At 51.3% G+C, this 12,731-nt stretch overlaps 1 protein-coding gene across 1 annotated transcript in view; it reads left to right on the plus strand.

Moving 5' to 3' along the window:
• The first annotated feature begins 269 nt into the window (after positions 1-269).
• The window catches only part of LOC138582555 (hepatitis A virus cellular receptor 1-like), a 171,343-nt gene continuing 158,881 nt past the window's right edge, over positions 270-12,731 (plus strand). The window contains exon 1 of the mRNA XM_069653934.1: positions 270-454. Coding sequence (XP_069510035.1) covers positions 376-454 — 79 coding nt within the window. The 5' untranslated portion in view covers positions 270-375. The remainder of the gene's footprint in view (positions 455-12,731) is intronic.

Below are 12,731 nucleotides of genomic sequence, written 5' to 3' on the forward strand. Positions count from 1 at the left end.
GCACGTCCCTCCCAGTGTATGCCAGCACGCCTCAGTTTGTGCTCGAGTCGGGTCAGTACCCCTGTCTCGGCCCCTCCCATGGCAACCCCCCTGTGCCTTTTCCCTTAGCTGGCCCCCCTGCGATGCCGTGCTGCGCGGGTTCTCCTGACCCCCTCACTTGCACACTGATCATGGGGGCGCCAGGCTGGAACCAGCTGTTGTTCGGTCTTCGTCTCGAAATGAGGGGGAGGGAGGGGTTGTCGTTTTTTTTTCTTGAGAGGGAGGTGGGGATGTGACAGAAGCATTTTACACACACACACATCTGGAGAGAGTCAGCAGGAGTGAGCTGCGGGGGAAGTTCGCCACTCCTGTCCGGCGTGATACCAGTCAGCGAGTATGACCCGCAGCCGTGCCCCGCCGCCCCGGGCCCCGGTGCTGCCGCTCTGGACCGTGCTCCTGCTGATGACACCCATGGGTAAGAGGGGCACGTGGGCTTCATTCCTCATCAGTGGAGGGGGACGTCCACCTCCGTCCTATGAGGCATCTTCTCCGTAAGCGCGTCTCCGGGTGTGAACAGTTAGAGCAGGACCCCTCCCCAGGAGGGGCAGCCGGCCACATACCCCTCCTTAGGAGGGACATTGCGGGGTTCCAGCGAGTATTCGCTCCTCCAGCACATTGGCTGCCATTGGAGGGTCTGGGTCTGGGGTCTGCCCGGATGCGTTTCCTCGGCCCCTTCCCACATAACAGCTCGCAGAGGCGGAGGCACTACCCGGGAGGCCCAGAGCCCAGGAATGCGCCTCCAATTCAGCCAAAATAACAGTGCGAGCCATAATGTCATCACTGGAAAGCGGAGCGAGAGGCCTGATTACTCGCCTTGGCCCGACTCCAGGGCTGGACATCACAACTGCTCTCCTTTTCTGGGGTTGTACTTATGTTTCATACTTTTTCCAAAACGTTTAAACATGTCCCTACTGGTTTCTACTAAAATGCTGCATTTTCATTGCACGTGAAAGGAAGAATAAGACATCACCGACGCTTTGCTGGGGGGCTCTCGTATTCTTATGGATGCTCTATAAGAGGACCCGAACCCCAGCACCTCTGAGCCCGGACACTAGCTCCTAGAAAATGGCCCCAGTGCCTATATTGACCCTAATACTTCAAAATGACCATAGCTCCTGGAAAGGTTCATAGTTCCGTGAAATTAATCTAGCTCCTAGAAATGGCCAATCCCTTATAGAAGAAGCTAGCTCCCAGAAAAACCATCCAGCTCTAGCAAAGCACCCTTGCTCCTGATACTCTCCCTATCTCTTCGACAGGAACATGCACCCTAGCTCTGCTCGTGTAGCCCACAAGCATGTTGGAAGGGCTCTAGTTTTCTGGGCTGGAGGTTTGGTTTCTTGGAAAGCTCCCTAATTCCTGGGCTAAGCTCCAAGCTTCCCAAGAAGAATTCTATCTTTCCAGGAAGTGTCTTGATCCAGCTCCTAGCTTGTGAGGGAAATACCTGGCTTAATGGAAGGACTCTAGCTCCTGAGGGAAGCCTATAGTTTGTCATGGAGATCTCCAGGGAGCCTCTGGCATTCCGTGAAGATATCTAGCTACGTCTACACTTCTTGGAAGGGTTTATATCTTCAGAGAGAAGCCTCTGGATTCGTGGGAAGGTCTCAAGCTCCCAAAGGAAGCCTCTAGATCAGTGGTCTTCAAACTTTGCTATCCCAAGCCACTGCCCATGCAGAAATGTTTTGAAGTTGTTCCCTCCCGGGTCATTGAAGTCGCTGGAGAAGAGGTGGACAAACCTTTCCCATGGACCCAGGGGTAGCTCTGATTATGGAACATGTCAAGAGACTAAGTGCCCACACTCACCTCTCAAACTCTTGTGTCTCCAAAAGGAGTGAAATGGCTGTGACGAGTTCCATATCAAGCACTTACTTTGTTGTGTGGCACTATCCAAATGAGGGAGAGTTGAAAACATTGCTTATGTGGTGGGAAGTCGGATGCAGAATCACGTCCCAGGGTAATTCTTCACAGAATTTGGAGGGTGAGCATACATCCCAAGAAGACAGCATACACATGTTAGCTACTATGCATAGGATGTACACAGTAACACTCACCAGCAGACTCCCTCCCATCCTTATCACTTTAAAAATAATCCTTGTCACTTCTGTATCATTTGCTGAAGGTATCTAGCTTCCAATGGACGTCTATACATTCTTCTAAAGGTCTCTATATTCTGAGAGAAGCCTCTTGCTTTATAGGAGGGTCTCAATACCCGAAGGAAACCCCTGGCATCATGGGAAGGTGTCAAAACCAGATGGAAGCCATTGGCTTCTTATGAAGTTTTCCAGCTCCAAGGGGAAGCCTCTAGCATCCCGCGAAGGTATGTAGATCCTGCCAGAAGCCCCTTTCCTCTTGTAAATGTCTCAATCTCAGTAGAAAAGCTTCTAACTTTGAGTAAAGATATGTAGCTGATGACAGCATTTTCTGGATTCATGGGAAGGCTTTTAGCTCCTGAGGGGAGCCTCTAACGTATTGAACAGGTTTCTAGCTACCAATGGGAATGTGTTAGAGTTCCATTAAGATCTCTAGCTCCAGGAGGACGACTCTATCTTTTTGCAAATGTTTCTAGCTCCTTATGGAAAGCCTCTGGTTTCTCATGAGGATATCCAGCTCCAGGGGGAAGCCTCTGTCTTATCAGGAATGTTTCTAGCTCCCATGGGAAGCTACAGGCTTCTCACGAGGATCTCCAGCTCCAGGAGGGTGCCCTTGTCCTATCAGGAATGTTTGTAGCTCCCATGGGAAGCTACAGGCTTCTCACGAGGATCTCCAGCTCCAGGAGGGTGCCCTTGTCTTATCAGGAATGTTTGTAGCTCCCATGGGAAGCTACGAGGATCTCCAGCTCCAGGAGGGTGCCCTTGTCTTATCAGGAATGTTTGTAGCTCCCATGGGAAGCTACAGGTTTCTCACGAGGATCTCCAGCTCCAGGAGGGTGCCCCTGTCTTATCAGGAATGTTTGTAGCTCCCATGGGAAGCTACAGGCTTCTCATGAAGATCTCCAGCTCCAGGGTGAAGCCTCTAGCATCTGGTGAAGGTATTTCTTGTGGAAATCCTCTATCTTCTTGAACATGTTTCTAGGTCCCATGGGAAGCTTCAGGCTTCTCATGAGAATCCATCTCCAGGGGGAAAACCTCTATCTTCGCACAGATGTTTCTAGCTCCCATGGGAAGTCTTTGGCTTCTCATGAAGGTCTATAGCTCCAGGGGGAAGCCTCTAGCATCCGGTGAAGGTATCTAGCTCTTGTGGAAATCCTTTATCTTCTTGCAAATGTTAGGCTGAGTAGTGTGGGTTCCCCCCCCTGCTCTTGACCCTGTTGTAATGTGCCCTGTCCCATAAATGATGACGCAATAGATCTGTTTGTGTGGAAAATTAAAAATGGCCGTAGGCCTTTATTATATACAAATAATGGCACTGTACACTGGTTATGACCGCTGTACAGTAATCAGCACTTTTTTGGGCACCTCGTGTCCAGGGGTTGGGATGCCCCCATTCCTTTGGCCTCCCTTTCGATGTCCTGTGGCATCCTTTCCTGGACACGTGCCGCCGCCTACGACTTTTTCTTCTTCTACCGTGTACCGTCAGAAGTACTCGGCGTTCCTGTTCCGGTTTTCTTCTTCCCTTTTTTGTAGGGTGGGTTGGGTGGAAAACGAATCCTTTACCGCCTTTAACCAGGGGCTGGGAGCTTACCCGAGTGAGGTGAGCTCCTAACCTGGTTGTGCCTTGCTCCTTCTTCTCTGGGGTATTTATCCCCCTTCCGCCTTTTGTTGTGGTGATTTTGGGCCGCAGTGTCCCTTCCTGTCCCCCCACCCCCCTGATACTTTCACACCTTGCTTTTCCCTCCTTGTGTCTCCTTTTGGTCGCTCCGTGGGTGGGGGCGCCGCTCTGTCTGCCCCTCCCTTCTGCTTTCCCGCCTGTTGGGATCCCCCCCACCCTGCGCCTAACCCCCCAGGCCCTCTATCGTGCCGCACTTCGTGCAGCACGGGGCCTGGGGCATAGGCTGAGTAGTGTGGGTTCCCCCCCTGCTCTTGACCCTGTTGTAATGTGCCCTGTCCCATAAATGATGACGCAATAGATCTGTTTGTGTGGAAAATTAAAAATGGCCGTAGGCCTTTATTATATACAAATAATGGCACTGTACACTGGTTATGACCGCTGTACAGTAATCAGCACTTTTTTGGGCACCTCGTGTCCAGGGGTTGGGATGCCCCCATTCCTTTGGCCTCCCTTTCGATGTCCTGTGGCATCCTTTCCTGGACACGTGCCGCCACACCTGAGGGGTTGCTTGGCTAAACCGCTCAGGTCCCCCCAAAACAGTGACCCTGCTGCCCTACCTATTTGTAACCCTGTGCCGCTAGCGCTGAAAAAATGTTGTCCGCAAATCTGCCCCAGCCTTGATCTGCCCAACCCTTTGTTGGATAAGTGCACCCTGTCCTGATGGAACCACTCGGGGTCATTTTGAGACAGCCCCTGTTTTATGAAGTGTAACCCCGTGCTCCTACAATATTTCCCTACAGCTATGTTTAGCTTTTCCCGTGCCGTCTCAATGGCCTGCCGTCAGCGTGCCCCATACCAAGTTCTGCGGGTAATTATTTCGGACATGAAAATTTCGGTATTCCACCGACATTGGGCTATTGCCCTTAATGACTCGCCTATGCTGCGCGTCAGCCCGCCCCTATTGGAATCCGAACCTTGCTTTTCGCCTGGCTCTCCCCATCTATCGTGTTACGGGCCATTAGTTCCCCTGCCCTGAAAAAACCCCATGGTATGACTCGGCCCAGCTTTTCTTTCTCCCTTTGGCCAATGCCTCTTCCCAACATTCAACCGCTTTTTGCCGAAATTACGCCCGCCTCCTGTGCTCCTGTTTTCGCCACTGCATTTATTACCTGCTTCTCGTACTGCTTACCTGTTTTGTACATTAGGGCGTTCCTTGCTCGCTTGTTTATGACCCGTCCTGTATCCTCTTTCCCTTTTGAGTTAACCTTTGTAGTCAACCGTACTTTCCTTTCCAGGTTTTTAATGGACTTTTTCTCTTTCCTTTTGGCCAATGCCTCTTCCAAACCTTCACACACTTTCTCTGCACTTATTTCCAGAGCTTTTCTTTGACATTTCCACTTTTCCTTTTCCTTTTGGCCAATGCCCTTACCAAGCCTTCACATTTTTTTTTTTTTTTTTTTTTTTTTTTTTTTTTTTTTTCTTTTTGAGTTAACCTTTACAGTCAACCGTTCTTCCCTTTTCAGGGTTTTTGATGGGACCCATGCCTTCTTTGGCGTGGGCGTTTTTCTCCTTTCTGGTGCCCGGCCTTGGCTCCCTGCACCTCTCGCCACTGAAACTGCGCCAAGGTGACAGCTACAGTCTTACTACAGCTGGGCATGGTGCACCCCCTTTACTCGACCCGTGCACCACTGCCATGTTATCCGACTGCACCGCTATTTCTTTTTTATTCAGCACCCCTCCCGCTGCGCGTAATGCTACCCAGCTAGTGAACCATTCCCGCCGTATTTAGCTTTTCAGCTAATGCTTGCCGTTCTGTCACGGTGGCCTTGTTCCTCCCTTTTTGCAGACTGCCCCTTGCCGGACTGAACCTCCCCTCTATCCATATGCCGTGGGCTGGCACGCCCCATATGTAGACATATCTCCCTGAAATATTCCTCCTCCTCTTGCATACCTAGCCATTTCTGTGCTTCCTTTTTCCTGATCAACTCTTCTTTTACTATGTTAAATATGTCAGGTTCAAAAAAGTCCTATCCCATATCCGGAAAGCAATCCATTTCTCCTCTAAACTCGTGCTCCTGCTTCATTCCATGCATCCCCCCCGCATGCCTTGTATACTTTTAACGCCCACTGCTGATATGCTACCAATGCTATCCCGCCCTCTGGGAGTTTCTGTAATATAATTGTCGGCTTTTGTCTGAAAGGCAGTCATCCAGCTGTCGAAGCTCTTTACGACTGTTGCCCTCCTCAGTACCCCTTCCTGCCACTGGTACTGCTGTTGCTCCTATGGGTCCTATTGGCTGTGGGTTGGTACCTTGCGGTACCCCTCCTGAGTTTGGCACTATTGGTGCCCCCTGAAGTGTTGGGGCCATGTGCATGTTGCAGTTTTCCTCATTCCAACCTAAATCTGGGAAGCAAACCATTTCTTTCTTAAATTCGTGGTCCTATTTTTCCATGCTTCCCCCCCTAAATGCTTTGTACCTTCAATACTCTCTGCTGGTATTTCCCCAACGGTACCCCGTCCTCTGGGTATTTTTGCAGTATAATAGTGGACATTATTTGAAAAACCGCCATCTATTTTTAAAAAACTCTTTGGTACCTTAATACGCCTTTCTCATCCTCCCCCTATTGATGCATTCTGTCCTCTCTTTTGGCATTCCAGCAGGGCAAGACTGATGTTCTACCGACTGAGCTATCCGGGCCCTTCAAAGAAATATCTATAAACACTTTTCTCCCTATTTTCTCCTTTACCTTCTCCCTAATGTGCCATGACTGTGCCTTCATGGACTGGCCTTGGGTGTCCTTCCCAACCGTGGGCCCACCATACTGGGTCACCCTCCTTTCCTGCTGTGCCAGTGAGTGGCCCTGCTGGGACTATGACTGTCCCTTGTGTTGGTACATGGGTGAACCCTGCGGGTGCCACTGGTAAGCTGGGGTTCACCTCCTAGTGCTGGCTCCGACCTCGCTGTCCCGTTACTCCCTTTACCACCCCCTTGTGCCGTCGGGGATATGTTGCTCTGCCGCCCTCTCTACTCCGAGAATTCTGCTCCCTTGATCTGTCATATGGAGTCTCGTATCTCCTGTTGTACCTATACTCGTTACCGTAATCATTCTGAACATATTGTTTCCTATAATAGCTATACCATGCTTTGTGCCTTTAAGGACCGACCCTGTGCATCCTTGCCTATCGTTGGCCTACTTAGCCATAACTGAGGTAGGCTCTGTTATTTCACTACGGGCGGCTCTGTCGTAGTTACTGCTTCAATGGCAGGTGACCCCTGGGGACCCGTATTTTGTGGAGGCCCTTGTGTTATTGGATCCCCGCTGTCTGTTGGCCCTTGACCTCCTGCCCCCTGACCTACCCCTGCCTTATCCGCTTTCTGTTTTTCTTTACTTATTACCCCTTTTGTTTCCCCCCATGCCTGCAGGTGATCCCTCTCTTCATCTTCGCTACTATTTGCCTCGGATGGCAGCCCCTGCCCTATTTTTGTACTCCTTCCTTCTCCCCTTGTTGGCTCTGGGCGACTTATCCTGGGCCGTGATACCTGCATTTAACACTTTCATCATTTTTGTTAATATTGTTATTCAATTTTACGATACCTTTCGTGGTTCCTTTCTTCCGTTTTATCCTCGGGGTCTTGTGGCTCCCTTGCGATCTCTCTTAACCTCTTTTGGCCTTGTGGTACTGCAGCTTCTTCGTCGCTGCCAGCGGATTCCCCAAGCAGCAGAGGCGACATTGCCCTAGCCCTTTCTTCCGACTGTACCACATTCATTACCCACTGCGCTCCATATTCCTTCTCCGCCTTTTTGGCCCATGCACTGAATTCCTGTGCTCTTCTTGCTCTTTCTTCATGTCGCTCCCTTGAGATCTCTCTTCACCTCTTTTGACCTTGTGGTACTGCAGCTTCTTCGTCGCTGCCAGCGGATTCCTCAAGCAGCCGAGGCGACATTGCCTTAGCCCTTTCTTCCGACCTTACTGCTCCTTTCCTCTGCCATTTTACGTTTCCGCCTTTTGCTTTTCCTTCCAGATTATTGCCTTTGGGTCTCTTCGATATATGTTGAGTTTGATGCTGCCGGGATTCGAACCTGAGCTCGACCGGCTCTGCGCAGGACTCTGTGTTCTGCTCCATGTGCTATCGGCACCAACCGAGAATGACTTGCCCCACGGGTCTCTCAGCTGTGCTTAATACTGTTGCTTAATTTTAAGATACCCTTGTTTTTCTGCTTCTTCCTGGGCCTCTCCGGTTCTTGCAGCTCTTCCCCTGTTCCTTTTGCCCTCTTTTGGCCTTGGGGTACCGCTGCTTCCTCCTCGCTGTCTGTGGAATCCTCCAGCAGCAGGGGCGACATTGCCCTAGCCCTTTCCTCCTTCTGTATCACATCCAAGACCCATTTAGCTCCATAATCTTTCTCTGCCTTTTTGGCCCATGCGCTGAACTCCTGCGCTTTTCTTAGCTTTTCCTCCATTCCTCTCCTTTTCTTGCTTCTGGAGAAAATTTTTGTAATCTTTTTGGAGCTGTATGATTTACTTTCAGGGCCAATCCTGCCACTTACTGCCCGTGTCACAGCAACTGGCTTGGCTAAAACAAATCAATAATGCCGTTGGTTGATGGGTGTTTTTCCTGATCCGGAAGGGTGGCGGGCTGAGATTGCCCCTGCCGGGCTTCGAACCTGTGTTCGCAGGCACTGCCGCTGATGTGCGACTCGCGCCTTCACTCCCTGTGCCACCTGCCCCTCGTTGCTCTTTCGAAATTCCAGGATCCACCCCTGATGGGACTCGAACCCACGATCTCTGGTTTAAGTAGGCCACTGCCTTATCCATCAGGCCACTGGGGCCGCTCTCGCTTGGTGGTGTGCTGCCCCTTTAAGGCCCCCTCCTGTATGCCTTTATGCCCGCCTCCGATGCGTGACGTCGTCCTCCGCACCTTCCGCGGTCGCTTGCTTCCTCCTCTTCGGTGCTCCTGTTCCGCGATGCGCTTTCCCGGCTTCTCCTGCTCCTCGGCTCTTCCGCGGGCACCTAATTCCTCTTTCCTGTCTCTCCTCGCCGGCGATGGCGGGACCGCTTCTCCCGGCTTCGCCTGCTCCCGACCTCCGCCTCCGATGCAGTCTCTCCGAACCGTCGATGGCGGGACCGCTTCTCACGGCTTCTCCTGCTTCCGACCGCCGCCTCTGCTGCAGACTCTCCTAGCCGGCGATGGCGTGACTGCTTCTCCCGGCTTCTCCTGCTTCCGACCGCCGCCTCTGCTGCAGACTCTCCTAGCCGGCGATGGTGTGACTGCTTCTCACGGCTTCTCCTGCTTCCGACCGCCGCCTCTGCTGCAGACTCTCCTAGCCGGCGATGGCGTGACTGCTTCTCCCGGCTTCTCCTGCTTCCGACCGCCGCCTCTGCTGCAGACTCTCCTAGCCGGCGATGGCGTGACTGCTTCTCCCGGCTTCTCCTGCTCCCGACCGCCGCCTCCGATGCACTGGGTTTCCGGTCTTCTTGCTTCGTGGTCCCGTTCTCCGACCCGACGAGGTGAGTCTTCCTTCCTTCTGCTCCACCGGCGGTCTCTTTCTCAATAAAGCCCGTAGAGGCAAAACCAAGAGGAAGAACCGACACCACGCCGCTTAATCCCGCAGAGGCGAAAGCGACCAAACGAATCCTTTACCGCCTTTAACCAGGGGCTGGGAGCTTACCCGAGTGAGGTGAGCTCCTAACCTGGTTGTGCCTTGCTCCTTCTTCTCTGGGGTATTTATCCCCCTTCCGCCTTTTGTTGTGGTGATTTTGGGCCGCAGTGTCCCTTCCTGTCCCCCCACCCCCCTGATACTTTCACACCTTGCTTTTCCCTCCTTGTGTCTCCTTTTGGTCGCTCCGTGGGTGGGGGCGCCGCTCTGTCTGCCCCTCCCTTCTGCTTTCCCGCCTGTTGGGATCCCCCCCACCCTGCGCCTAACCCCCCAGGCCCTCTATCGTGCCGCACTTCGTGCAGCACGGGGCCTGGGGCATTCTAGCTCCCATGGGAAACCGGTGGCTTCTCGTGAAGGTCTCTAGCTCCAGGGGGAAGCCTCAACCTTCCTGTAAAGGTGTCTAGCTCCTGAAGGAAGCACAGTGACTGTATCATGGGAACACAGGACAGACAATGCCCTATAAAGCACATTGGACCAGTAGCACTACTCAAAACTACCAGCTACACCATTTACTAAATGCTCTGGATGGCCCACACCTGCCTGTCATGCTGGCACTCCTGACAATTTTATTTTATCATATAGGTCAGGCCGAGCCTTCTCCTCATGCCCGCATATCATGACGGGAGATTGCTGGACAGCATTGCCCTGCCACTACCTTGACAGGGATGGGGAGCGAAGAGTCACACCTCTGCGGCCATGTTGTCCACACTCTTTAATAGCACCATTCCCTCCGTTGTCGACATGCCCGCTCGCTGGGTGGTATCATCCTTGCAGCTCTTAGGCAGGTTGGGGCTGATGGCGAGTGGCAGTGTGCATTGCTGACCACTCAGTATGACCCACTGGCCTGCGCAAGACTGCAGGCACCACGCTATGCATCAGGAAACAGTGGGCCCTCATAAATATGTGTGTCCTAAACATGCCATAGTGGCACGCTGGCTTGGGGCATGTACCAGAAACAGGCCCGCAGGGCGGGGTGCGGGTGCTCATGGGAGTATTAAAAAAGACATAGGAAGCCATCATTACATTTCAACTCCCATAGAAGGCAATTGTCTATTGCCCTTATGCAGGATTCTCGATATGTGTGTTCGGTGCCTGCATCTCTACAAACGACTTGCACAGAGGTGAGTAAAGGTGGGGGGAGGGCAGGGGGCTTCGAGCTCTGCCACTGACCTCTGCCCTTTTACCGCCTCCCCCCACTCGCCACAATCATTACTACGTCACCTTCAGGGTTATTTAGGAACATCAAGGGGGCTTATCCTGTCTCCAGATCCCTATGTCACCTCCCTACTTTTTAAGCACCCATCCCCCACTACTCGTCCCACACCTGTGTGTGACAAACCCATCACAATACAAAGATCTTTATTGGCGTGACAAGGTAGACAAATATTGGCACGTTCTATTCCTGGGACGCACCTCTCTTCAGTAGCGATCATTTGGGCTGTCAGCTCTTCTCTAAGCTCCAGGTTGATTTATGCATGTTAGGACGCATTACAGCTTTAGAGGTAATTTGATGATACATCTGCCGAATTACCACCGAAATTGATTACAGTTACCACCACCACTCAGGTGCGCATACCCACGACTGGATTATGAGTGGTGGCAAGGCAGTGTAAATCCCCATTTCTGGAGTCCATAGTACGCCATAGGTGTTTCGGCTGAATTCCTGCAAGCGGTAATCCTGCCGCAGTAATTCTGCCTATTTCTGGTGGCAAAGTGGAGGATTTATCCCCAGTGTTTTGTTGGAACCTTTTTCTTTACCACCAAACTCGGAATTTGGTGGTGCGGTATAAGTGGCTGTCATTCCGTTACCACCAAAAAAGAAATGGTAACAGAATTGCGGCCCCTTTTTTGACTGCATGCCGGAACTCGTAATGTGGCTTTGTCTTCGCTGGAGCCATGCATGCACACAGCTTGCTGTTCTCTGGCACTGCTGGCATGTGTCCAAGGATGAAGCAGAGCTGTGCTGGACCAGTTTTACTTGCAGCGACTTCCCCATTCTCGCAGAATGCGGGGAACATCTGTTTATGCAGGGCTCTGCAGGGAAAGTGTCCCTGGCAGGCCAGGTTCGGCCCGACCTTCTCCTTTGCTATGTGTCAGCTAGTCTCTATTTCCAGATTGTGGTCACTCAGTCTATCTTTAGTGAGGGTTTGCCTGTGCTTTTGGTTTTTACAAACATTCAGTACTCTGCAAGTAAAACGTTTTGCCTCCATGACCGATATCAGTCTTCTAGCTGCTTGCACAGTCCACCTTCTGCTTGCCAGTAGATATGACATGATATGATTGGTTACTTATAACGCGCTCAATACCCGTAGGTCTCAAAGCGCAGGCCCGGGGATCGAAATTGTGGCGAACCAGTAGATTGTGTATCGCTTCATTAGGGCCTTGATCTAAGTCCTTGGTCAGTTTCTCCTCCTGTCTTTGGTTTTCATGCTTTGAAACTGAAGGGCATCACTGCTGAATGACTGCACATCTGTAATCTATTGATCAAGGGATTGCGCTGAGGGTTCTGCTATTTGGGCTTGGAGTGCCTGCTAGTGGAGGGAGTTTGGGTTACAGCTCTTGATATGACATCAGAAATTAACAAGCATTGACAATGCCAATAGTTGGGGTTTTTGTGTAGGCACGAGAACAGCACTTGCCCGGCAAAGCTGTAGGGTTATTTATTGGCAATTGATGGTAACAGGTGAGAAAGGGGTGCGAGTACCTGGGCATCTAATAGCAGTGCCTGGCAAATGCTTAATACCTATACACAAGCCAAAACTGGTGGCTTTACCAATGCTTGTTTTTAACTGGACTTCAGTGAAGGACACACATAGTGCTTAAACATGGAGTGACTGAATGAAAACCTGTTTATGACATTTTTATTACACCAGTTGCATGTTTACAGCTTCAATTAACTAATTAACTCTCAGATGACTGCTTAAAAAAACACTGGTAGGCACTTTGAGTACACAGTTTGATGGTAAGGCTTGCTAAAAGCTCAACGGTGTTTTGGGCAGGCAGGGCCAGGAACTGGGTTGGAATGGCTGTCGGATTTAGCATGGCCATTGGCAGTTAATGAGCGGGAAAATAACCAAGCAACACCTACAAGCTTTGTTCCGCCCCTCATATGGCATTCCTCCATAGCTGTACTCTAATGCAATAGTTTTGGCTTATAGGCAATACCTCAAACTAAAAATCTGCTTTTGGATGTTGGGCTGCCGGGGGAATCTGCCTAGTGCTGCTCAGCACTCATGGTTTGGGCAGTGTCCATGATCATGAGGAACCTGCAGGTGAGTAATTTTGTGGGGGATGCGTCCCATTCTGACTGCGCATCTCACTCCTGTAAA

The sequence above is a fragment of the Ambystoma mexicanum genome, chromosome 3q, assembly GCF_040938575.1.
Source record: "Ambystoma mexicanum isolate Mex_15411 chromosome 3q, UKY_AmexF1_1, whole genome shotgun sequence".
In the NCBI taxonomy this organism is placed as follows: domain Eukaryota; kingdom Metazoa; phylum Chordata; class Amphibia; order Caudata; family Ambystomatidae; genus Ambystoma; species Ambystoma mexicanum.